Here is a 26,424-nt window from a genome sequence, read left to right as displayed (position 1 = left end):
ACCATGCACGGAAAAAGGGGAATGATAGGAAAGGTTTTTCTAATTTAATGAGAAACGATGCCCAGGTCAGCAATGCATGACAATAAACATGTGGTTCATTTGTCCCCTCAAGTTACATAAACCTACACAGCGTGGACACACACAACTCCGGTGACGCCGGTGACGTGTAGAAAAGCGAAAAAAGTGTTTCCATTACACTTTTGCGATACACGTTTGTATCGATACGTCTCAAAAACCACCTCATGAGAGCGCAAAAACTTTTTTGCGATATTTGAGAGTTTTTTCGAAATGTAGGTGTTTCCATTACCAGTTTTTAATTTCGATATTTAGGTTTTGCGCATTTCAAGGGGTAATGGAAACGCACCTACTGATGCTGCATTCACCTGCAGTCGGGCAGACGGCCGTCGCTAACAAACCAGATGTCATTTTAGTCACAGAAGTCCAGAGAAAGCCGGTAAAACAATACCACATCGCCATGACAACATATTGTCACGTGTATTGTTTTGCCTCGTGCTGACGGACCACTTGTTTACATAGAGGCTTGTTTATGCCGTTACGTGCAGCGGCTGTCGTCCGTCTGCCGTCTGCCCAATTTCACGTGAATGCAGCATGAAAAATACCATTGAGTTGCTTGCGATCTCCAACCGCAGCGCTAGAAGGGAGGAATTCCTACACAGTATACCTTTAAGATAAATATCCTGCTTAGTGCAGCGTGCTACAGTGTTTTAGTGGTTGGACATTGTTTGGACACACACTGTCTGGTGTTAATCATTTCTATGGTTGTGTGTTTTCTCCCCCGTACCCGTCTCCTCCAGGGTGATGATCATGGTGCCGGGGCCGAAGGAGTTCCAGGCGGTGCAGTTGTACGGCGAGTGGAAGTCCGACTCCATGACGTTGTTGATGGTGAGCGTGGAGAGGACGGCGCCGCCCTGCGACGGCGGTTTGCTCTGCTCCACGGTGTAGCGCTCCATCAGGGTGCCCTTCTCCTTCTCCCACACGTTCTCCTTCCACGCCCACACCTGAGACACACACACACACACACACACACACACATCGCACAAGGTTTTTGTTCAGCTTCAAATCCTTGAGCAACACATAGAAAGAGGAGGGGGAGGGGGACGGGGAGGCTATTGACGCCTTCAATGACATCTTCAGAGCACAGAAAACAAGCCGGCTTCTACAATACGTTATGTTCGATTGGAAAAGCAGGAGTAATTCAATTTATAAGATGAACTTAAGAGCAAACACTTGGCACATCTGTCCACTACAACATCTGTGGTAAACACAGCGAGACGTCTTTCTGTGTAAGTGTGGCGAAGACGCAATCTCCAATATGTTTAATTTAGCTATTTGGATTTTTATCTAAACTCTGGTCTTTACTGCTGCAGCCGCCCCAATTTCCCCTGAGGGATCAATAATGCTAATTTCACTTTATCTTATCTTAAATAGTACTAACCACAACACCGCACACACACATACACACACACACACACACACACAGCCACAAGTAAACATTCAGCCAACAGATGGGCTGATGTTAAGAAAGGTTAAGAGAGACTGAAGCGAGTCTGGACAGGAAATATATTTTAAGCAAAAACAAATTATATTCTCACACCTTGTCGACTATTTTTTTTTTTTAGTTTTTTTCTCTCCTGGTGCAGTATAGGCCCTAATTAAAATGTTTGCAGAAACTTCTCAGGCTGAGGAGGAAATGACAAATGAACCAAGACAGACACACATGCACACACACACATGCACTAAGTGCAGCACGTGAACACGAGCGATAAAAACTCCAGCAGGTTTTTCTACTTAAAATCTGCTGAGGTAGAAATTTGAAGATATTAAATATGGAGAATGACGATATCAAATATACATAGACCCATATGTTGGGCTAATGTACCTTTTAACCTGCTTTGAAAGAAAAAAAAGAAGAACAGAAGAAAGAAAGAATGAATGAAAAAGAAGGAAAAAGGGTGAATGTGATCAGGACTCAATGAGGAAGACTTTTTTTTTTTTTTTAAAGGAAAAAGCCTCAAATTTTCTGCTTCTTTTTCTTTTTTTCTCCCTCTGACAATCTTGCATAATGCGTCTTTTTATTCCTCTTACGGTCCGTGTACTTCGCGGCCATTCGATTTTTCCTTAAAACAGAACTGTCAAAAAACGAAAGTAAGCTGGTAATTTGGTTTTCCGTTTCAAACAAAAAACAAAAAAACAAAAATTCAGGCTGGTTTTTTCGTTTTTCGTTTTTTGCTTTTAAAACCAAAAAACGAGGAGACCAAAATCAAATAACGGCCAATTTTTAATTTTGATTGTTACAAAATCTCTCTTTTCGTTTTTGATAATAATATTAACGCTGATGACAGACCGGAAGTGTCTGGACTTCAAAATAAAAGCCCAGTGCATTGACTTAGAGCCAAGAAAAAAAAAAAACTTGTTTCCCCCTTGTAAATGTTGTGTTTTGAGCAGGTTTTGAGCATATGCATACATTTTCGCAGCTGTTTGCCGCTGATACGTGTGTGTGTTTGTTTATAAATATAAATATATATTACGATCTGCTGCAGTAAGGCCACCGCTGGGGGCTGGGTGCATGATAGACCAACTCCTACTCCCGACTCATTCTGACCCTGAGATCTCCAACCCCGGGCATATTTGGCAGGTGGCAGACCCTTTATGGTTCTTTACTACTCTTTTCAGCCACATGAGATCCAGTCCCAGACCTCGGTCGCGCGTAATGACAGCTCCTCGCCGGATGAATCTACAGTTTTCCCACTATGTCGGCCCATTTCAAAACTCATTCCGGCGCCAGCATACAATTTATATTTGATTGATTGATATTGATTGATATTTGACCAGTAGTATTTGTACTCTTACTCAAGTACTGGGGTCGAGTACTCTGTCCATCTCTGATAGAACATCAAAGATTGAACAGGTAAAACGACGACCCCCAAGGGTATGCTCGCAGTGCGACACCTGCTGGTAATTCTTTGTAAATGCACAGCATGGATTGAGAATAAAAGTTGTTATTGGATCCCCTGGTGTGGAGAGAGGATTTACACATAATGTTCAGTAAACATCACACATCACAAGAAATCTGTCACTGATGTAATCTTAACAATGATAATATAAATTGTATGCTGGCGCCGGAATGAGTTTTGAAATGGGCCGACATAGTGGGAAAACTGTGTAGATTCATCCGGCGAGGAGCTGTCATTACGCGCGACTATTACGCACAGCGGAGGTGATTCCACTAGTTCCCTGACTGTAACCGAGGTCTGGGACTGGATCTCATGTGGCTGAAAAGAGTAGTAAAGAACCATAAAGGGTCTGCCACCTGCCAAATATGCCCGGGGTTGGAGATCTCAGGGTCAGAATGAGTCGGGAGTAGGAGTTGGTCTATCATGCACCCAGCCCCCAGCGGTGGCCTTACTGCAGCAGATCGTAATATAGGCTATATTTATATTTATAAACAAACACACACACGTATCAGCGGCAAACAGCTGCGAAAATGTATGCATATGCTCAAAACCTGCTCAAAACACAACATTTACAAGGGGGAAACAAGTTTTTTTTTTTTTTCTTGGCTCTAAGTCAATGCACTGGGCTTTTATTTTGAAGTCCAGACACTTCCGGTCTGTCATCAGCGTTAATATTATTATCAAAAACGAAAAGAGAGATTTTGTAACAATCAAAATTAAAAATTGGCCGTTATTTGATTTTGGTCTCCTCGTTTTTTGGTTTTAAAAGCAAAAAACGAAAAAAGGAAAAACCAGCCTGAATTTTTGTTTTTTTGTTTTTTGTTTGAAACGGAAAACCAAATTACCAGCTTACTTTCGTTTTTTGACAGTTCTGTTTAAAGGAAAAATCGAATGGCCGCGAAGTACACGGACCTCTTACACCCCCCACCCCTCCTTCTTCCATTTCTTTATCGCTCTTTCTCACAATCATTTTCTTGCACCACCACTGTCTGTCTTTTGGTTTCTGCTTCTCAATCTCTCGTTGCCTCTTTCCACACACACATACACACACACATACACACACACACTCCATATTTTATAAGTCCTTGTGTCTCTGCATTAAGCCGAGACTATAATGTCGCACCACATTATACGCTCTGAGCTCTCTGCCAGTGCAGCAGGGGGCTGAAGCTTCCTAAAAGCTCTGATTTCTGTCATGTTGGCGCTGCACAATTGGATAATTGACGCTGAAAGGTACAGATTTTTACTCTCCCTCCATCTCATGCTTCTCTCATTTCAATCTATTTCACCCCCACGCTCTCTCTCTCTCCGTCGCTCGTTCTAGCCTTCATACTCAAATGTCATTACTGAATTTATTTCCATTTTTCGGGGCCTCTTCGTGTGATTTGTGAGCCTTCTGGTATCTTCCTCCTTTTTTTAAAGGTTTATACCGCACACTCCATAGGCTACTGCTCATTTTGGTAACCTATATAACGCGCTGCAGACACTTTATATTAAACTGCGGTTTGATCAAGCATTGCACTCAGCGACTTTAGCGAAAGGAATGAAAAAAGAAAGAAAGAAAAAAACACAGAGAAGAGTTCTGCAGTTGTGGCACATTCAGGAGGATATTCCATTACAATTTGCTGCTCAGGCAATCTGTGTGAAAGATTTCTTTTATAGACAAGATGGTCACCACTTTGAAAGGGATCAGTGGATTGGAAAGGTTTTAGCTGGTAGGTCCAATTCACACTAAAAATCAATACGGTCTGGGTGCGACACTGACTCTTTCACGGCGGCTATGAGTCTGTAACTTTTAATATCGGCGGTCTTAAAGCCTCCATATGTCACATTTGATGCGGTTGAACCGTCTTTCCGTTTATTCTAATGGCAAATTAACATTTTATTTTGCAGAAAAGACTCAGAGTCTTCGCTGTCTGGCTCAGAGAGGCACCTTTAACCCATCACACAGCACAGTGGAGGGGCTGTTAGAGACTGATGCAACATCAAAATCATTCACAGACACATCTCTCCGACCTCCAGACCAGTTGGACCGACGGGCGGCGGCTCGCTGACGGGTCACAACACGATAACCGGGGCAGGAGAGCCGGTCTAATCTGCTCTCACCTCCTGTTAACTGAGATATCTGCACATGACACTCGCCTCTAGACGGTCCCCTCCCTCTCAGCCGATTAGATGCTAGCATGCCTAAATTAGTCGTCTTGGAAACGCAGCCTCTGGGAGGGCACATCATAATTATCTAACGTGACTTCACTCCAAACTTAGTGCGAACAAGTCCACATGAATCTACCCTCCATATGTAAGCCTGAGCCCTGGGACTATTTGATGGTTCAGGCTTCATCCACATTATTATAACATCTGTATTCTTTGCAGTTGCACTGTGCAGGACTTTGGCAAACTCTGTTTTAAATGTGCTTTATAAATAAACGTTATTTGAAGTGGCAGTCACCCATATGTTTCAAGGGGTAATAATCAAACAGGTCGGACACACACTGCTACAGAGCGGCGGTGAAGGACAGTGAAATGATTGTCTCCAGTGGCAGAGCGATCATCTAGCAGTGATTCCCAGAGAAGGATGAACCCCGGGGGGGAAACAACATTAAATTATGTTCTGAGATATATAGAAAATCTCCAGCTACAAGAGGCTATATCTGCTCTCCTCTGGCACCTGAACGCCACATGCTGCACAACTGTGACTGCGGGAAAAACCCCACAACTGTGGCAAATTAGCAGAAGAGTCGACATGGATCACTGGAAAAGCGACGCAGACGAGCCCACACCATCACACTGTCTTCACATGTGCGGCGGCCGTGGATTCATCGTGGTGGCCAGTGTGGAGAAATACTTTCAAATGATTGCGTCCCGAGGCCGTTCCAGCTGTCTGGGGAGGGGGGGGGGGGACAAAGGGGGGCGTCTGAGATCTTACAACACTGAGAGGCTGAGATCCACTGTTGTCTCACATCTGAGCTGTGGTGTGCGGCTTATGGGAGCAGAGGAGAATAAAAGACATGTGGACAAATGGAAAACTCTCACATGTGGCTCAGATGATGCAGTATATTTCATATATGAAAATAAAATACGATTTAAAAGTGCTCACTCTAGGTTATACAGGGTTCCCACTCTTTTCTTGAAATCATTTTCCAGGACTTTTCCAGGACATTTCAAGCTGCGACAGTCTGACAGACATATCAATACATCCCACATCCCATTCATGCTTTGGAGAATTGTTCTTTTTGACAGCTGTTCCTTATTTTGTACATATTGTTTCTATGTTTATTCCTCTCTCACCCCCAGAAGTCTGATTTAAAGATGTGCAGTCTATGGCTCTAACTTATCTATGAAATAATCTCTTAACATGCTTAGAAATTATGATAAATTTATCATAGCACAACGTTTTTGTTTTTGTTTTTAAGCCACGCCCACTGCAGCTCCTCTACCTGTCACTCACGCAGAGAAAACCCTCATGCTGATGAACACTCATCAACTCAAAGTCTCTAGTTTTCTTATAGACACTTCTTTGTAAAAGAAATCCTTAGTGGCATCTGAAAAAGTCAAATCGAGCTCTGGTAGCTGATGTCACAGTGTGATTTTCCAGGGCAGCTCAAGCTTTTCCAGGAAATTTGACTTTTTTTTTCAAATTTTCCATGTGTTTTCCATGACTGGAAAATTAGTCAACCATTTTCCAGGTTTTCCTGTTCTACACTCTTAAAAATGTTGGGTTAAAAACAACCCAATTTGGGTAATGTCCCAACCCAGCGCTGGTTAAATATTGGACAGAACACACAGTGGGTTAAATATAACCCAACAAATTGGGTTGATTCCCTTAATACAACAATTATTATATATTTAACAGAAATAACCTAAATTCACAAACACACTGCTAGGAAACTCCTCCCACCGAACGTCAACCCAATGTGTTGGGTAGTCCAAAACAAACCAACACAACATTATAGAAATTACAACTCAACAGCTAATAACTCCATTCCCAACAGAAATAACCTAGAATTGTGTTCTCAGAATACCCAATTCAATGAAAATAACCCAATTAAATTAACCAACAGGCTCAACCTAGCAGTTGGGTTGAAAAAACAACCCATCATTTCTTTGTGTGTACACACAGCTCTAAAACACTTTAATAAACACAATCTTGTATCTAATCTGCTTCGCTCTCCGTAGATGCATGACCACTCTTTCGTTTCGGCAGCAGCTGTTTTCTGATGAGTCACACACCTTCCCACCACGGAGGAGGAACGCATCACTCCCATGCACCCGTGACACAGCTGGGGAACAACGCTACTTGTTACCCATCATCACTTGGGTGAGTAACACGGCGGCGGCGGCCCAAGAAAGAGAGAGAGAGAAAGTAGAAAATAATTTTGTTTTCTCAGGGTGGACGAGGAGTTGTTGTGATCACGATTCCGCTTGAGGCAGATGCAATCTGAAAAGGTCGAGCACCTCTGCAGCAAATTACAACTTCCAAGGGTGGACTTACAATCTTATCAGGTGGGGGTGTGCTGGCGATGTAACACTTGATCTCGCCTCTCTCCCCTCTGACGGCGTATTGGACTGGATCACTGGAGATGATGGGGGGACCTGGGCGGGAGAGATAGGAAGGAGCAGAGAGAAGCAGAGAGAGGATTACTGCAACAAACCAAGACGTTTCATTTAGAACGGTTTTTAAAAGATACAAATCATTATGAAATGACTGTGCTGCTGCAGTTCGCTGTAAACACAAGACCTCCAGTGAGACGACAGAAGAGGATTTTTATATGAACTATTATTTCATAATGCGATGAACCAGGGGGGCGATCATTAAAACATTTGCTCCGTTTCTTGGCACAATCGACGGCTTTATGGGGGACATGATGGGCACAGTTTCTGCTCGTAAAATGCGGGTCCAAATGGGGCGAAGTGGAGGGAGCTTGATGCTGGGAGTTCGATGACGTGTTAGTTCACTGGTTTAAACTGTGCGCTATGAACGTGAAGAGTCAGGGGGAACATTTGAAAGTTGGGGATTTATTGGGATTCCTGTCTTTGTGGATTTCAAGCCGATGTTTTTAAAACATCACTTGAGGTTTTTCAGTCCCTGTGTTTGTTTGGGAGCTCTGCTAACGAACTGCAAATTGACAGATTGGGCTTTTAGGCCGTAGGCTCTGTTGTAGCTGATGTGCATCTCTTAAAACATTCAGCTGCATGGAGGTTGGGTCTGGAGATAGGGGGACAGCAGTGATTGGTCTTTTGTGTTATACATATCCATCAATTACCTTTGGAGGTGGTAATTAGACTCAACAACAGCAGACTGATGGAGCAGTCGCAGTTTGGTTGGGTTTAGGAAAAGATCGCTGTCTGGGTTTAAATCAATTAGTACTTTGTTAAAGTTAGAGTAGTGGTTGACGCCCCCAATGGGCCCTGAGCAGAATAAAATGAGTCATTTATTCCCATAACACCACGAATAAGTGACACAAAGGCAGAATATGTGACTGTTGCTCAAACACTCTGTAATAAAACATCTAAACCGGGTCCATGGTCTAATTTGTGCTCGTTAAGGGGTCCTTGATGTGGAAATGAGCCTTGTTGTCATGGTTACAATAACAACCACAGTTATAGTATATTATAGTGGTGGTGGTTAAAAGAAACAACAATGACCATTCAGAAATAATGTCAAAGCTCTGTATTTTGTGTTGTTGTGTTGTCAAACTCATCAAATACACAATCCAACAACTCCAAAACGCTCTGGGGGACAAGTTGTGACCTGCACATTCACCACACTATGAGACGGAATTGTTTTCGAGACTGCTTGCCGAAAAACATTCCCTGAAGACAACGCGCATCAGCGATTTTTACCTGTAAAACACCTCTGTCTGGTAACGTTGTGTTATTATCTCATAGAGTGGTGAATGTGCAGCTCACAACTTGTCCACCAGAGCGTTTTGGAATTGTTGGATTGTGTATTTGATGAGTTTGATGAGGGAAACCAAGAAATCCCATGAGCCTCCGTAGCGTAGCTCTGAGCAGCTCGCGGCTCTGCTCCGCCATTCTAAAAAACAGCTTGCACCGACAAATAAAGGTAACGAACCTACTGCTATGACTATAGGGATTATAGCAATGGGCCAATTGGCTAAATGTTGAACTATCCCTTTAACATAACTACAGCAGAGACGACTGGCGAGCTCATTCTCACAGGACAGTGTCCAGCGTTGCCACATGTATTGCATTTGCTTGTATCATGTCGTAGTGGGAATAACAACAGTTGAAATCAGACGTTGAACAATAAACAGTAAACTGAGTCTGAATGTCCAAATTGGAGAAGCCAAAGAACAACAGGCTCTATTAAAACCAAAGACTTTAGTTTTTAAATAACTGAGTTACTGTGTGATTACAGAAGGAGTGTGCAGCGGTCAGTAAAGGTCACCCGGCTCTCAGCACTTCATATTTTGCAAGGACGCGGCGATGGATGTGGCTGTCCTCCTCTCTGGTTTCGAGCGGGCGCTTTGTCAGAGGGAGGAAATTTAAGGAGTATTTGAACTTGCTTTTCGTCATTGTGTTCTTGGTGAATCTGTTTTGATTTATTAAGCAATTGTTGGTGTCTCTGGGAGAAGGTTTTGGCATTGAAATATTGGCTGTGGGCCTGACTGGGGCTGAAAGAATTAGCTCTCGGGGTGGGGTCGGGTTTGTGCTGGAATGAATCAAGTCGAGTCGACGTTATTTTCAGTCGTTAGTTTCTGTGCATTCAGTGGCTTCGGCTGCCGGAGAGGTGCAGACACATGCATTATTACAGATTCTAGATCAAACAAACACATCATGGAGGCCTTTGTGGTTTTAATATTCATCTTCCGAACAGATCAGCTCTGCACATTTATAATATTTGCTAATATCAGCAGAGTAGGTTACTGACCGTTGACAGTGAGCGTGACCTCGGTCTCTCCCACTCCGATCCGGGGTACGATGGCCTTGCAGACGTACTGGCCTGCATCGGCCTGGCTCACTGACTTCAGATGCAGCTGGTTGTTGTTGCTAAGCACCTGGACACACATAAATAAGCAGGTAAGGGTGCATAAGGAGCAGGAGAGCAGATTTGTGAGGTGCAGAGCGGAGACAGACAGAAGGGAAGAGATGTTAAAAAGAGGGAGGGAGGGAGATCTATATTTAATTCATAAAACATGTTGATTTACTCAGCAGGCTCCATTAGTTTTTTTTTTTTTTTCCTGGAGCCTTTCTTAACTTGTTAGGCATGAATTAAAGATTTAAGATATGAAGACGGAGTCTCACTACTAACCGTCTGCTTTACAAGTGAGCAAACATTTATGAGGTCTGGGTCTTAGACATTAATATGGGCTGGGAGTGGGGGTTTTCTAGAGGATTTGGTTGTAGTTCCAGCAGGGATGGGCTTCACCCTGCTGTCTGCTGCTCTGACTTTCTCCCCTTACCTGTTTACACACAGAAAATATTTGACATTTACTCAAATATAAACCATCACACCTTCCCCTCGCCTGTGTGGGGAAGGTGTGACGGTCTGCTCTTACCATGCTGGAGCCCTTTTTGGTCCAGGTGAGGGTGAGGGGAGGGTTTCCAGACCACTTGCAGTTGAGAGTGACATCAGAGTCCACGTCCACTGTGACTGGTCTGGGCTCCACCACCAGTATTGGGCCAACTACAGGACAGGAAGACCATTAAAACCCCTGTAGTGTGCACAGACATATGCTAAAAACTATAGATGATCCCTTAGTGGCTATAAAACAGTATTTTCATAGCTAAATAAAACCTCAAACACTTACATTAGATTTTAAAGGGATAGTAGCATTTTCTTAAAGTGGGGCTGTATGATCTACAAATAGCCCCTAAGTACTTTAATTGCAGTAGAAGACTCTCTGCACTCCTCCCGTTAGCAACGCCAGCCCATAATAGCCCTGCCCAGAGATTTACAACATACAGTGTTGTGAATGGACCCAAAGAAACGGCCTATTTTCGCAGCCTAAAAGAGGTTTTACGTGAAAAAAAATACACAGTTCCATTGTTCGTTATAATATAATTTTTTCCAGCCCTTCAAAGTGCAAGAAAAATGCAATAACAATGGAACTGTGTATTTTTTTTTCAGGTAAAACCTCTTTTAGGCCACAAAAATAGGCCGTTTCTTTGGGTCCATTCACAACAATGTATGTTGTAAATCTCTGGGCAGGGCTATTATGGGCTGGCGTTGCTAACGGGAGGAGTGCAGAGAGTCTTCTACTGCAATTAAAGTAGTTAGGGGCTATTTGTAGATCATACAACCCCACTTTAAAAAAATGCTACTATCCCTTTAAGTAGAAACATTAATGACACAGAGAACATAATATAATACAACACACTCTTTTAGTGGGGTAGATGTGTAAAACAATTATACATTTTATGACTAAATCATGGACAGAATTCTACATATCCCAAAGTTTTATATCGGAAAAAGCGGTATTGAGACGTCATGACCTCAGCATTGTATTTTTCCACTTTTTCCCCCAATCACTCTCCCTTGTATATCTATGTAAATCTTTACCAAAATGTAGTTTTTTATTCCACTAAAGAACCTTTTTTCCTCCTGTGTGCCATAGTTGACGAATCCCTGACAAAACTGGTGCTCGATCTGAAATTATGTTTCATGGCCACAGGAGAAAAAAAAAAAAGATTCTTTAGTGGAATAAAAAACTACATTTTGTTAAAGATTTACATAGAGATACAAAGCAGAGTGATGGGGAAAAAAGTGGAAAAATACAATGCTGAGGTCATTGACGTCTCAATACCGCTTTTTCCGATATAAAAGAATTCTGTCCATGATTTAGTCATAAAATTAAATTTTATTTTTTTTCTTAATTCTGCTTTCTACAGTTACAGGGTTCACTTCAACATTTTTAGTATCTCAAAGTTACACTTTACTGTATGTAAGATAGAGCTGGAAATATTGATCTTTTCACTTAAGGTTTTAATGTTCATATTCTATTGGTGCTAATTTGCATTAGTCTCTAAAACTAAGTCCATTAGTTGTTGTTTTTTTCTTTTTCTTTCAGTCATTTGTGAAGCATTTTGAATTATATTTTGACTTGTGTTAAAGATGCTACTGTATATGAATAAAGCTTGGCTGGTTCATTAATTGATTGAATTATTGATCATATGTATTATGGCCACTTTCTTACAGTAATATACTTCACTTTGACAAAACATCATGAGTTAATTTATTCTGCACGCTGCACTCACAGTGCACGTCCACCAGGATGCTGACGTTGGTGTTCCCCACGGCGTTGAACACCTGACAGGACACGGGCTCGGTGAAGAAGGAGTGATCGGCGGTGGTGACGAACACGCTCTCCCTCGCCCCCTCCAGCAGCACGCCGCCTTTCGCCCATCTGACGGAGAACAGAAGTGAGTCAGCAGGAGACATCAAAGACATAACGGGGCCTTTTTTATATCGTTTTTTTTTTCATAATGATCCAAATGTTTGATTTCCATTATTGTTTTTATACTGTATTATCAATTAAAGCTATTGAACTAACATTTTGATGTCACAACCTGAGGGAGTGGTTGGAAATTAAATACATTTCCTCTTCACACTCTATCTTGCCAGGTATCTTTGCTCGAAATCATACAACCATATTGTACATCTGCCATTAGATGACATTTTAATATAGACTCAATAGGCTCAGCGCCGGAGCACCTGGCACTGCTCCCACGCCGGGACCCCGGGCTGGAGTCTCAAACCCCAGTTTAAGGCCGTCATGTTAAAAGTCCAGCGTTTAGCAATTTCACTGCTTCGGCTCTGTCACTTTAGATAAAAGTCAGAGTTTAATTGTGCAAATGTTCAATACTTTGACCAATTCTGTTCCCTAAGCAGAAATTTCTATTCAGGATCACATCCAGGGACCGGATGGAAGCAGACTGGATAAGTTCTTTGGCACAGAGCCGCGGTCTGCCTCCTCCGTTTTTCTCTGCAGGACAAAGTCTGTTCCATATTGAAGCTGCGACAGTGTTAAACAGATGCTAACAGATGTTTAGTGCTGAGGTATCATATTTTCTCCCCCGTACCTGTAGCCCATGATTGGAGGGTTGGCAGTGGCCTGGCAGGTGAAGGTGACTCTCTCCCCCTCCAGGACGGAGCGCGGCTCGATGGACAGCGTCACCGTGGGTGGATCTACGCCGAGGAGAGAGATGAATATTCATTATGGAAACTAAATATAAAGTGAGTGATGGCGTTGAGTGACTGCTGTGTCGCGCCACCACTGAGAAGCGTGATGATTGATTCCCCGCATAAATAAGTCACGCAAACTGTAAATTTCACAACGAAATCCCTGCTTCTGCTCGGCCTTCGTTAGTGACACAGCACTGATTCCACATCCACTGTTACTGTGAGTTGTTCTTCCAGTAATTACCAACAACGCCAGGCGGGAAAAACACATCAATCTTCTTGATTGAATATTCAAACTACAATTTTCTTGCGAGCAATCATTCCTTATTTCTTCAGGGACATGACTGAAATCCTTTAAACACACAAACACACAAGAAAAAGTTTCTTCTTTTCCACGAGTTGGAGGAAATCAACTTGCTGAACTGCTTTAGGTGAAAATTATTGGCTTCAGGAATCGGTGCCAAAAAAACAACGCAAGCGGCTACATCAAATTTGGAACGAGTCCAAGTTCTGGAGAAGGGCGGAAAAATAGAGGCTGTAAATCCATGTACACAGCATATGTGTCATTTTTGTTGATAATTACTTGAAGGCGTCAAGTGCCGGGGCATTAAAATGAGTGATTTTACGTGTCTACACAAAAATAGCTCAGTTACATGAGAGAGAAAGAAATGTGTAACACACGGTGGACGTTGAGGGTGACGGTGGCTCGTTTGCCCATGGGCACCGCCGGGTTACTGGACACACAGGTGTAGTTAGAGCCGCTGTCGGTGTCGGCCGGGGTCAAAGGCAGGTAGCTCCTGGTCGTCACCCTCTTCCTGTCCGGCAGCACTTCCTGTTCAGGAGGAGAGGAGGAGGAGAGGAGGAAAGGAAAGGAAAGGAAAGGGAAGGAGATGAGGAGGAGGAGGAGGAGGAGGAGGAGGAGGAGGAGAGGAGGAGGAGAGGAGGAAAGGAAAGGAAAGGAAAGGAAAGGAAAGGAAAGGAAAGGAAAGGAAAGGAGATGAGGAGGAGAGGAGAGCAGAGGAGAGGAGGGCAGAGGAGAGGAGAGGAAAGGAAAGGAAAGGAAGAGAGAGAGGAAAGGAAAGTAGCAGAGATGAGGAGAAGAGAAGGAGAGGAGAGGAGGGTGAGGAGAGGAAAGGAAAGGAAAGGAAAGGAAAGGAAAGGAAAGGAAAGGAAAGGAGAGGAGAGCAGAGGAGAGGAGAAGAGAGGAGAGGAAAGGAAGAGAGAGAGGAAAGGAAAGTAGCAGAGATGAGGAGAAGAGGAGAAGAGAAGGAGAGGAGAGGAGGGTGAGGAAAGGAAAGGAAAGTAGAGGAGAGGAGAGGAGAGGAGAGGAGAGGAAGGGGAAGGAAAGTAGAGGAGAGGAGGAGAGAAAAGGAGAGGATAGCAGAGGAGATGAGGAGGAGAGGAAAGGAAAGTAGAGGAGATCAGGGGGAGGAGAGGGGAGAAGAGGAGAGGAGAGGAGAGGAGAGGAGAGGAGAGGAGAGGAGAGGAGAGGAGAGGAGAGGAGGGGAGAGGATTTAGGGAGAGGAACCGACAGAGGAAGATCAAAGAAGAAGAGGAGGAGGAGCACAGTGAAAGGAGAGGACAAAAAGGACATAAAAAGGAGGGAAGAGGGAATATCATGGGAGAAATGGGAGAGAAGAGACATAGGAGCGTTACTAATGAAGCCAGGAGAAGTGAGAGAACGGCATAAAATAGAAACAGTGATAACAAACCGGAGGTAGAATAAGAAAACAACGATTTAACGACGAGGAAGTGGGACAGAAAAGAGAGAGATCTGCATCTGAAAAGGTGAAGTTAAAGGACACATTTTATAAAAATCCACATTCTTGCTCCTGTACTTTCTTTTTTTCACAAGTTTGAAGTTTAATGACGGTGCAGAAAAGTGAGTCCACTTTCAATTAATGCAAGCATTTCAGTTTTATTATGACAGCGGGCTTTGCATTTGAAATGAGTAGCTGAATACTCATGTGGTAAAGCTAAAGAGAAACACAGAAGTGCTGAAACGTTTCATTGATTAATTGGACACGACGACTATTGCTGCTGCTTTTCTCATTTTCCTATCGGCGCAGATTGAATATATTTTGGGGTTTGGTCGGGACAGAAGAGGCAATTTACAAACGTTATCTCTCCGGCTTCGGGGATGAGCATTGTTCACAGTTCGTGACATTTTATAGATCAAACGCTCTCTGTATTAGCGCCGTATCCATCCCTCTGCCAGAAAATAATTGATAGGTGAATCAATAATGAAAACAATCCTTAGCAGCAGCCATAAAGAACACGGGCCGTAAATCTTCTTCTTGCACAATGAAAACATAAAAATCCGGTCTTCTCGGATTGAGGAGGTGGAGGTGTTTTTGTGATGCAGCCACAAAACCTGTCAAGAAAAGTGTGTTGGGCTCTCAGTGTGTAGTGTAAATGCGTGGTCAGTAGCACAGTAACATAAGTGCAGCATGTAATATGTATGAGCGTGTGTAGGGGGGCAGAGAACTGGCTGCAAGAGATGTAAAAACATCCGTGTTTGAGTGAGTGTGTGAGTCAGGGTGTTTGCTGCTGCATATGAAAGCACAAACACGCAACTGTCTGCATCTGTGTGTGTGTGTGTCAACATGCATGCGCTCGGCTCGCAGGCATCATTTCATGTGTGTGGGAGAGTTTATGGGAGCAGGAGTGTTAATGTGGTGCAAAAAATACACGTGTCACCTACACTTTCCTCTCTTCTCTTTGTGAGTCAGCGACATGTGTGCACGCAGGTTAATTAAATATGTGTCGGATCTTTGTGTTTGGAGTCGTGTCATGAACATTAACTAAAAAAAAAAAGCAACTGACGTCTATTTCTGTTTCCACATGTGCTTCTCTTTTTTCCTGAGGTGCGAGTCTGGTTGACAGTGGTGATACGAAGCTCATTTGAAGTGTGAATACACTGTAGAGATACACTGTTAATGTGGATATGCAACAGAAACATGAGAAGTAATATTCAAACACTGGATCAATTAAATAACGCTGATTGAGATCAGATCATCTCTTTAGCTACTTTGCCCAAAACAAAAAGGGCTCTGAGAGCTGCTCATGTCTTATATTACTGATTACATTTATCAACATACTTCATCAATAATACACTCAAACAGATCAAATGAACAAGGTAATTGTCAAATGTAGATGTTTGGTCCAAAAAGATCTGAAACTCACATCTAACATGAATCATTCAAACCTCAACAAACAGACCTGATAACACCACTACAAACAGACAACTGTTCAGGGATCAGTCAGTGATCTGGAGATAATTGCAAGTACATCTAATGACACACCGCAAACAGGAACCTGAAAGAGATGATTCAGTAACACTTCACTTTCCATGAAGAGAGAGAGAGGGTGAAAAAGTAAATTTTCTAATAGATATATATATATTATTTTATTTTTCTGTGTTGTAGTGTGTTATGTCATTTTTACTGTTATCATTAAAGCCCCTGTACAGACTTTTCATTTAGTATTGATTTTGCCGGCCCCTGTGGACGAAAGTGGTGGAATGAAGAACTGCATTTCCCACTGTCATGAAGACGTTTGTCTGGCCGGTGCGTGTAGATTTGTTTTGGAAACGTTGGAAAGAAGACGGGACTTCCGTTTTTTTTTTGGTTTTTTTGTAGCAGCGTAATGTATCTATTGGTATGGTTTGGTCAGTGGTCCGACCCGACCATGCCTTCCAGAGGTCTAGAATAAGACTACGTAGAAATAGCGTATCTTGACACTGATGGGCTCGTTTGCTGTTGCTGGTAACAGAGACACATCAGCAGAAACCACAGACTTTATGTATCCAGTTAAAAGCTCCGTACAGGGGCTTTAATTTGATGATTAGTAACATTATTTATTATTCTTGTGTTAATCAGTATATGCAGGCATGAGAGATGTGTATGTATGATATGGATAAATTGAGGAAAGAAATAAAAAAAATTAAAAAAGAACAAGAAAAAAGTAAAAACCCACTATACGTAGACTCAATAAAACATATTATTTCCTGTTCGTTAAGTTTCAGTTTAGAGGAGTTGCGATCGCTGCACGTCGCCGACGGCAAATCTGATGTGAACAAACCTGACGGTGTAACTCATCTGACTGACAAGTGACAAATAATGACTCTGTCTGTGTTGGATTCAGGGGCGGCAGTGTGTGTGTGTGTGTGTGTGTGTGTGTGTGTGTTTGTGTGTATGTTTGATCTAGTTGCATTAAAGAAGTTAAGAAAGCACACGCAAAAAGAAAACATCTTCATCAGTTTGACACCACACTGACGTGCGCTGCTGCAGATCATACACCACAAAGGAAGAGGTTCCAGGGGACGCTAAAATGTGATGAACCTGACTGGGACTTGTTGTTCAATGCACCATCGTCACTTCTGAAGATGAAAGCATTGAATAACAAATGCGTCCCAGCTGGCGCATCACTATTTTCTTTTAGTTATTATTATTATCAAGTTATTTTTTGCCCTAATTTTAACATCCGCCCACCTCCAGGCTTGTTATAGGCTTTTTAATATATTGATGAAGATATTGAAGTTTTTGCATGTGTTTTCTTCAGATGCATTGCACTGAGCTCTCAGGGCCACCGTACGTCAGTTTCTCTCCACTTTCTTTGTTCCACTTTTAAAAGTAGAGAAATCAAAAAGGTACGATCGTTATGATTCTCCCTCCCTGTCATCCTGCTCAAACACTTTGTAGCTTAAATGAACGATATAATAAAACGGAGGTGTTTTGTTTTTTTTTTCTTCCAAATAAATCATTCATTTTTTTAAGGCTTTAAAAGAACAGCGTTCTTTTTTATTTCTCATACAGTTTTTTTTTTGTTTTTTTTGCCTTGTTGTATCTTTCATCAAACACCAGAGTAGCTGATGTGTTCTCCCAGTAAAAAAGTGAAGATGTTTTCTCCTTGATCATTTCAGACTGTTAACAGTTACTGGCAGGTCTCAGCATGATACAGTTAATACCGGTATTGTATTTCACTGATGTTTGTGCTCTCTTCATTGCCACTGGTGAAAATAAATAAATAATAAATAAATAAATAAATACCACATTAATTGGGTCCCAAATGCTTGAAATTGGGTTTTTAAAGCACAACAAGCCTCTGCCCACAGGTTTGTAGGTCAGAATTTGCAATTAGTAACGAAGCACTGAGAAAGTCATGTGCTAAAGCTTGTTTACCATACACACACAAACACACACACAAACACACGCCGCGTTTCCCTAATGCAGGACTCCAGGGGTGCTGCATGGCCTGAGGTGTGCACACTGTAATTCTCAGCCGACGGCAAAACGCACGCTGTAAAAACCAACAGATAAACAGAGCGAGAGTGGATGTTATTGAGCAGCAGATTGTAAATGTGCGAGATCTTGTACTACAAAGTCTTCTGAGGCTACAGTGAGCCGTAGCAGATTAAGCAGATCTCATTTTAGTGTAATAAACTTTATGTGCTTTATGTGTGTTTCATCGTCTTCCCTTGTGTGTGTGTGTGTGTGTTTGCGATTATGTGCATGTGTGCTCGGTTGTGTGTGTGTGAGTCACCGTGGACTGGTAGGCCCCCTCCACAGCCGCTCCATCCTTGGTCCACTGGATGTGCGCTGCAGGCTTGGCCCCGCGGGTCACGCAGGTCAGGTTGTACGGGGTCCCGGCCGTCAGCAGGAGCTCCGGGGTTCCCTCCACCACCGGGTCCTCAGGGGGGACTGGAGGAGAAACACACACACACACACACACACACACAAACACACACACACAGGGTTCAGGCTTTAAAAGGGACTCACTCGAGCCAGGGTGCACTCATGCATACAAATAAACCTTTATATGTACACAATCAGTGCATGCTTCCACTAGATTAAGTTGAGGAAATTGTACTGAAAAACATGAATGGGTTTCCTCAAAAGTACATTTTCATCCAGCTGAAAACCAGGTCAGTTTTTAAACAGTTTGACCTTTCACCTCTCTGCTTTGGGCCGCTTGCAATTTCATTCGAATTAGCCGTCAAATTTGTATTCCACTTTGACTGTATGATCATTAAAGCAGTTGTTAAATCTGTGAGTTTAAAGGGATAGTTTAACGTTTTGGCAAATTCACCCATCACCATAATCCCTATAGCCATAGCAGTAGGTTCATTACCTTTAATTATCGGTGCATGTTGTTTTGAGATCGGCGGGGCAGAGACGTGAGCTGCTCAGTGAACACAATGGAGGTGAACGGTACAGGTCTCCTGTCCCTCATCAAACTCATCAAATACACAATCCAACAACTCCACAACGCTCTGGTGGACAAGTTGTGACCTGCACATTCACCACGCTATGAGATAATAACACAACGTTACCACACAGAGTTGTTTTAGAGGCAAATGTGTAACCGAAACCAAATTCCAGACACGGCGAGTATTTGCTTCATGTGTCGTAATGTTATATAATTATACATGATTTTCTCATAGTGTGGTGAATGTGCAGGTCACAACTTGTCCACCAGAGCGTTGTGGAGTTGTTGGATTGTGTATTTGATGAGTTTGATGAGGGACGGGGGACCTGTATCGTTCACCTTCATTGTGTTCACTGAGCAGCTCACGTCTCTGCCCCGCTGATCTCAAAACAACATGCACCGATAATTAAAGGTGATGAACGTACTTCTATGACTGTAGGGATTATGGCAATAGGTGCATTTTTGCCAAAATGTTGAACTATCCCTTTAAAGCAACCTGTGAACACAAACTTGGATCTGATTGGTTCATGCTGTCTGTGAGCAACAGGGGGAGAAACCTGGATCTGCTGGATTTTGGCTATTTGCTGCTTTTTGTTGTCGCTGTTATTTTCCTGCCTCGACCTCCCTGACCTCTGTTCAAGATGGCCGCCCACCCCGAGTCTGGACCACGACCGTCGCCAAGTCCTCGCTCATGGTGGGAATCACTGGGTCTCTCCAATCAATACTGTAAAGAATATGGTCTGGACCCGCTCTATATTAAATCTGTGCTGTGATGACTCCTGTTGTGGTTTGTCGATACATAACTATAAATTGACTTGACTTTCTCACCTTGAGGTTATGCATCGCATCAGTGCATTCTCATTTTGCAGACTTGTGCTTTCTCGTTTGTTTTTTAATGTGATATTGGCTGAATAAAGTTCCAGCAAAGGGAAAAGCTCAAGTCATGGATTCTTAAAAATCGACTTGTCAAGACGGACAATGATTTAGCTCCCGGAAACAGACAAAAAAAAAAAAAACACATCAAATATGGTGACTTTTATGGAAAATGAGACGCTCTGCTCCTCTTTGGCGGTGATGGCGACAGCTGAGCAGTCATTCCCATCTTTATTATCAGTCCGTGTTTTAACCACATTGTCAAACTGTGAAAAGAAACTCATTTTCTCAAACTCCAGAGACCTTCTCCTCACGAGGACACATTCTTCTCTTGTGTGAGATAATCGCCTCAAGTTTCCTCAGAATAAAAAAAAAAAAAAAAAGGTCTTTTACTTTAAACTGTGTAAACCTGAAGCATGAGAGGAAACTGCACTGTATCTGCAGCTGTGGTCCACTTACTGAGCACATTGAGTTTGGCCCTCCTGGAGCGCAGCGCGGCCTCCGTGGCCTGACACTCGTACAGAGAGTCATCAGACAGCTCGGCGTTGGAGATCTCCAAGTTGTACTGGCCGATGTCCAGAGCCCGAAGCACACGATATCTGGGCCAGGCTGCAGGACACACACAGCAGGTTTGCAGTTTAAAAAAAACACAATACAGGAAAAAATCTCACTCTCTGATTCATGCTCTTGTTGGAGTTCCTGTTTTACTTCCAGCGTCAAGTCGTGCATCATAATGTGTTTTATTCGCAGGTCAGAAAAGCCCGTCGTCGCATTTGGAAAATGAACCTCTGGAATCTAATTTAAAAATAGTCTAACCACCACCTGGAAAAACACGGCCCTGCTGTTTGGAGATGATTGTTGGCATGAAGGAAGAGCTACATTACGCACCGCTATTACAGTCATGAGTCATCGTAATAGCACTGGCTTCAGGAAGGATGTGTGTTGGAGGCTAATACCATCTTTATTTTAGAAACAGTGAGTGGTGAGTTTCAGTAAAACTAAAAAAAACATAAAAACTTCATGTTGAGGTTTAGGAATAAAACTTTTTTATTTCTGTCGATTAAAAAAAACACTAGGTGAAACTGTAAATACACAGCGGGGAGGAAAGCTACAGTAGGTTTCACATATTGTGATATATTTTGTTATAATGAATGGAGGCACAAAGAAGAGGCTTGTAAAAATAAAGATAATGAAACGAGAAGTGAAATGTTATTAATTCAAGGAATTAAAAATGAACAGGTTTCATGGGGAATATTCTCATTGTAATGAAAACTGCTTCAAACAGGCGTGTCATTATATCACCTGATCTACTTTCTGTTCTTATAAATATTCAAATATTCTATAGATATCACAGTTATGTCGTTGTGTTGCTCTTGTGTCTGTTGTGTGTGTTTCATCCAGACTGCTGGGGACGCTGGCTGTTGTTTTTCTGTGTTGTGAGTGAACACAAACAAAATCTCATTCACCAAATTTTTTTACTGAGGTTGCGACAGAAAGCTCAGAGACGCCGCTGTCAAACCCTCAGGAAATAAAACTAAAACTATCTCAATGGGTAGATACAATACAAGAGAAGCCAAGTGAACCATTTTTCTGTCTTTTTTTCTCTCAGAGAGGGGAAGACAAAAAGAAAAGGCAACCCTTTACTTGAAAACATTTGTATATCCACTCTTTCATCTTCTTTTAGTCGGTGTCACTGTGTTTTTCTGCTTCCCCGTGCAGCCGAGGACCGACACTTGACTTGTTTACAAGATAAAGCAAATGTAAAAGCTCTTATGAAAATGGATAAAAGCTCCAATCACAATTGCATCGCATCAGTCGGAGACAGAGATCAGCTGAACGCCGCGCGTATTCATGTGGAAATGTCAAAGCTTTTAATCACAGCTCACGGACGGCGTTCGGCGTTTGTGACATTTTGTGTCGTAAAGTTGTGAAGAAACCTTTAAACCTTTTTTTTTTTTTTTTTTTGCTTTAACCGGAGCGTCTGGAGATCATGATACCAGTGTCCTCTTACACAAACAACCCCAGAGGCAGGTAATGAATGCAGGAGGAGTACATACAGACACAGTAGCACAATTACCCAGCCGGAGATAAATAAACAGCTGAGGGGTTTTCGCACAAACACTGATCAAGCGTCGCCACGTAAACGACGGATGCCACATCAACTCCAGCTTCATACGCAAAAAAGTGCAGAAACTACAGGCAGCGCCGCTCCAATTACAACAGCCCCCTCTTCTCTCTGTTTGAACCCTCGCCTCTCAAACAAAGACATAATTGAGCGTGACGTCCCACTAGGGGGCACTCATTGATCCTCCGTGCCCAATCCTAACATGACATCATGGATTCAGATGGCAGAGGCAGGCGGGCAGGCAGTCGGGGTGTATGGAGAGGAGAGGAGAGGAGAGGAGAGGAGAGGAGAGGAGAGGAGGAAGGAGGGTGGGGGGGGGACAAAAGTATTAGTGGAGATTACATCATCCACTCCAGCACCTCGCAGCATAGCAACCACAGAGGTGAAAGCACCCCGGGGAGAAGACGGAGAAGGAGGAGGAGGAGGAGGAGGAGGAGGAAGGTTTGAGGACGAACAATAAAAACTGCCACCAAATGAAATGATGCCTGCAGGTAGGGAGCAGATGTGCACATGTAAACATACATGTGCACATGCTGGTGTGTATGTGCACTGATTATGTATTAAAAAGGGATTTTCTTTTCACATTCACATTCACATTCACATTCACGCGCACTAGTATGTGATGTGATGTGATGTTTTTGTCAGGGAGTGAATGCAGATCTCCTGCATGTGTGTGTGTGTATGTGTGTGTGTGTGGGTGTTCAACAAAAAAAAACTGCAGGTATGAATTTACCACACGCCCACTCTGTCATCAGCAGCTGTGCAGCATCACACAGGGCAACAACATGACAACAACCTCCTGTATGTTAGATTACACATGCAACAGCAAGGTGTCTGCAGAATGGGTGGAAATATTCATAACTTCATAACACACACACAGACACACACACACACGACCATGACTTCATGTTCACTATAGTAAAAAAAAAAGAGGGAGGAAAAGATTGAGAGACAGCGTGTCAGGGATGAAGGAAGGGACGGCAGCACAGACGATTTAAGGATGAAGGATGGATGGACGGAAGGTGATGATAGATGGAGGGAAAGCAGAGAATAAAGAGACAAAGAGAACAACATGTTTATCAAACGCTGGCATGTTTGCCACCGGGACCATGCTCACAAAAAAAAAGAAAAAAGAAAAAAGAAAGAGGGCTGCAAGGACAAAGAGAGCATTACCGACAGACAGAGAGAAAGAGGGAGGAGGAGGAGGTGGAGGAAGGGATGAGAAGAAGAAGAAGAAGAAGAGAGAAAAGAGCAGAGGAGGAAGAGAGATGAAAAAGCAATGGAGGTGATGTGGGAAATACATAAAGCAAAGTGATGATGGAGCTGTAGTTGGGAAGACAGAGGAGGGAGGGAGAGATGGAGGGAGGGAGGGAGGGAGGGAGGGAGGGAGGGAGAGATGTGCTGACCTTTACTGAACCTGTGAATTAAATTGAGTTGAACACAAGATTCACATCACATGTCAGATTATCACTTGAGTGACAATGTGTGTGTCTGTGTTTTATATGTGTGTGTGGGCGGTGGGTTGATTGAATATATGTGTGTGTGTGTGTGTGTGTGTGCGTGGGTGGTTGTGTGCGCGTGATGCGTTTGTGTGCTATGCAATGTGTGTCCTTCTTTTTTCTTTTTTCTTTGTGGATGAATTGACAGTGTTTTTGGAGCTGAGAGGGAACAAAGTATAGCTACTGAGCACTAATTTACTTCCTGTTAGCAACATCACGTTCTGTTGCCTCTGTGACATTTTCATGTACATATAAATAACTGTTTGTTTGCTTTTTCACTCTCTCGCTCTCACTGGATGATGCTTTTAGTCGTAGTGGAGGTGATGTGTGAGATACGTTCAAAAACAGCCCTTCATTTTCTCACCCACTGAAATGTACTGTACGGCACATTCACACTTAGATCTTAAAGTTTAGAATATGTAACTCTTTTTCACATTAAAATGTCTAAAAATGACCAGATCTATGTTTTATATGTTTCCCTAAACTCTCAAACCTAGAGGAATCTGTTATTTTAATCATGCTAACTAAATGGTTCGCTTCATTTGCTTTCCAATGACATCATATCCTCCTTTCCCACGACGTCCTGCACCAGCACAGATTGTGAAACGGTTAATTTGTTGTTTCTACTGGTTTTAATCAGTTAGAGAGAAGAAGACGTCTCTGTGGATCATTTGGCTGCCGGTAAACACCTCATCATCAACGTCACTAGTTTTCACAGAAACAATTAAAACGACATCCACAGCGCTCACAGCTTCCAGCGCTTTTCTCTAAGTCAGAGCATCACTGACGTCAGACCAACATGTTTCCATCCACAAGAGACTCGAATCACTGGGAAATGAGCATTAAAAGGAATCTGAATCCTGCGTGTTTCGTTTTAAAGTACGGACTTTGGTGAAAAGCTCTGGATAAACATTTCCCCACGGAGCTTCTAAATGGTGGCGTTTCTTTGTTGCTTGCTGTCGAGGATAGGTGATGTTTTTCTCCTTTATTAAACCAACACTAAGGAACTTTTCAACCTTCATATAATATTTTCATAACTTTTGTGATGATACATCGACTTACAACAGGTTGAATGACACCTCTGTCATGGCCTGAGGGGGTCTGTATCATTATGGTCTGTATCGCCTTCACTGGCACTAAGCAGCTTTGAGGAGCATGGTAGGAACCCGGCTCTCACTTAAGTTTCACTTTCACTTTCGTGAGTCACGACGAGGAGGGAGCAGCAATGCGGCACCTTTCTGTAGGATTGTGTATGTGTGCAGGGTTCCTACACATTTGAAATGTCAAAATCCCAGACTTTTTCCAGACCCTAATTTCCAGACTTCTCGGTAAAAAAATTCAAATAATTTGTGACATTTGAGTAATTAGATGTGTATCATATAAATAAATTATGCAATTAATTTTATTTTATTTTATTCATTGATTTTCATTATTCTAAATTTGTATGTCATTATGTCACCAAATAATTTCCAGGAGATTGTAGCTAGGTACAATAACATATACAAAATAATTAACCTAAATAACTTTAGATAAGACCAAACCAAGAACAAGAAAAATATATTTCCATACAATAGTTTTCCATACTTTCCATACTTGCGTAGGAACCCTGTGTGTGTTTACTGTGAAATGATCCGCTGGAAACAGAAACTTAGTTTGGGCGTCTTCTGTTAATTTCCATGCACCGGGAGATCAGGATGTTTACTGCGCTACGCGCTGGTGCTCATGGGAAATGGAGTCTTCCTTCAGGCAAAACACTACCGCTTTGGGCCACTGCGCCGAACTGAAAGTTCTTTAGTACTGCTTTAATGTTAAAAAAGTTACTATTTCATCCTCCGTCCACACATCTTATGTTGTCCACCATGTTGTTGTTGTCTTGTGAGTGAAGCAGTTGGGGTGAAAGCGCGCTACTGTACGTCACACTTAATTCGAACATAGCTGTTAGCTGTGTTGTATCATAACTTGTGTGAATGTGCTCCTGTGTTTTATGTTTTTACCTGCCTGCAAAGAAAATTTCCCTCTGGGGACAATGAAGTCGAAGTCAAAGTTGAAGTTGAATTTGAAGCTGTTTCCATCCTTTTCGAATCAACCAAAACCCAGCCTTAGGCAAGGCAAGGCAAGGCAATTTTATTTGTATAGCCCGTTTTTACAAACAGTTTGTCTCAAAGGGCTTTACATGGCATCGAATATGGAAACATTTCCATATTTTGCACATTCTGTGACATAAACTGTAAACTGTCTTGTCTGTAACAACATCTATTGCACGTCTGTCCGTCCTGGGTGAGGGATCCCTCCTCTGTTGCTCACCCTGAGGTTTCTCCTAGTTTTCCCTGTTAAAAGTGTTTTCTATGGAGTTTTTCCTCAGTCGATGTGAGGGTCTAAGGACAGAGGATGTTGTTATGATGGGATGTGAAGCCCTTTGAGACAAACTGTTGGTAAAAACGGGCTATACAAATAAAATTGCCTTGCCTTGCTTTGCCTAACAACATCCTCTGTCCTTAGACCCTCACATCCACTGAGGAAAAACTCCATAGGAAACCCTTTTAACAGGGAAAAATGGGAGAAACCTCATGGTGAGCAACAGAGGAGGGATCCCTC

General features: G+C 42.6%; 1 protein-coding gene across 2 annotated transcripts in view; it reads right to left on the bottom strand.

Annotated features, from left to right (window-relative positions):
• The window catches only part of kirrel1b (kirre like nephrin family adhesion molecule 1b), a 100,024-nt gene that overhangs the window by 12,779 nt on the left and 60,821 nt on the right, over positions 1–26,424 (bottom strand). For both annotated transcript variants that reach the window (XM_085806004.1, XM_085806005.1), the window contains exons 3-11: positions 20,665–20,814; positions 18,667–18,824; positions 13,804–13,954; positions 13,023–13,128; positions 12,198–12,346; positions 10,499–10,626; positions 9,871–9,997; positions 7,468–7,568; positions 803–1,019 (exon numbers count right to left, since the gene is read on the bottom strand). In XM_085806004.1, the coding sequence (XP_085662130.1) occupies positions 803–1,019; positions 7,468–7,568; positions 9,871–9,997; positions 10,499–10,626; positions 12,198–12,346; positions 13,023–13,128; positions 13,804–13,954; positions 18,667–18,824; positions 20,665–20,814 (1,287 nt within the window). The remainder of the gene's footprint in view (positions 1–802; positions 1,020–7,467; positions 7,569–9,870; positions 9,998–10,498; positions 10,627–12,197; positions 12,347–13,022; positions 13,129–13,803; positions 13,955–18,666; positions 18,825–20,664; positions 20,815–26,424) is intronic.

The sequence above is a fragment of the Trachurus japonicus genome, chromosome 17, assembly GCF_045865225.1.
Source record: "Trachurus japonicus isolate A0001 chromosome 17, Traja_1.0".
NCBI classification, from domain to species: domain Eukaryota; kingdom Metazoa; phylum Chordata; class Actinopteri; order Carangiformes; family Carangidae; genus Trachurus; species Trachurus japonicus.
The sequence above is the reverse complement of the archived record's forward strand: the minus strand, read 5'-3'. Positions and strand labels throughout refer to the sequence as shown.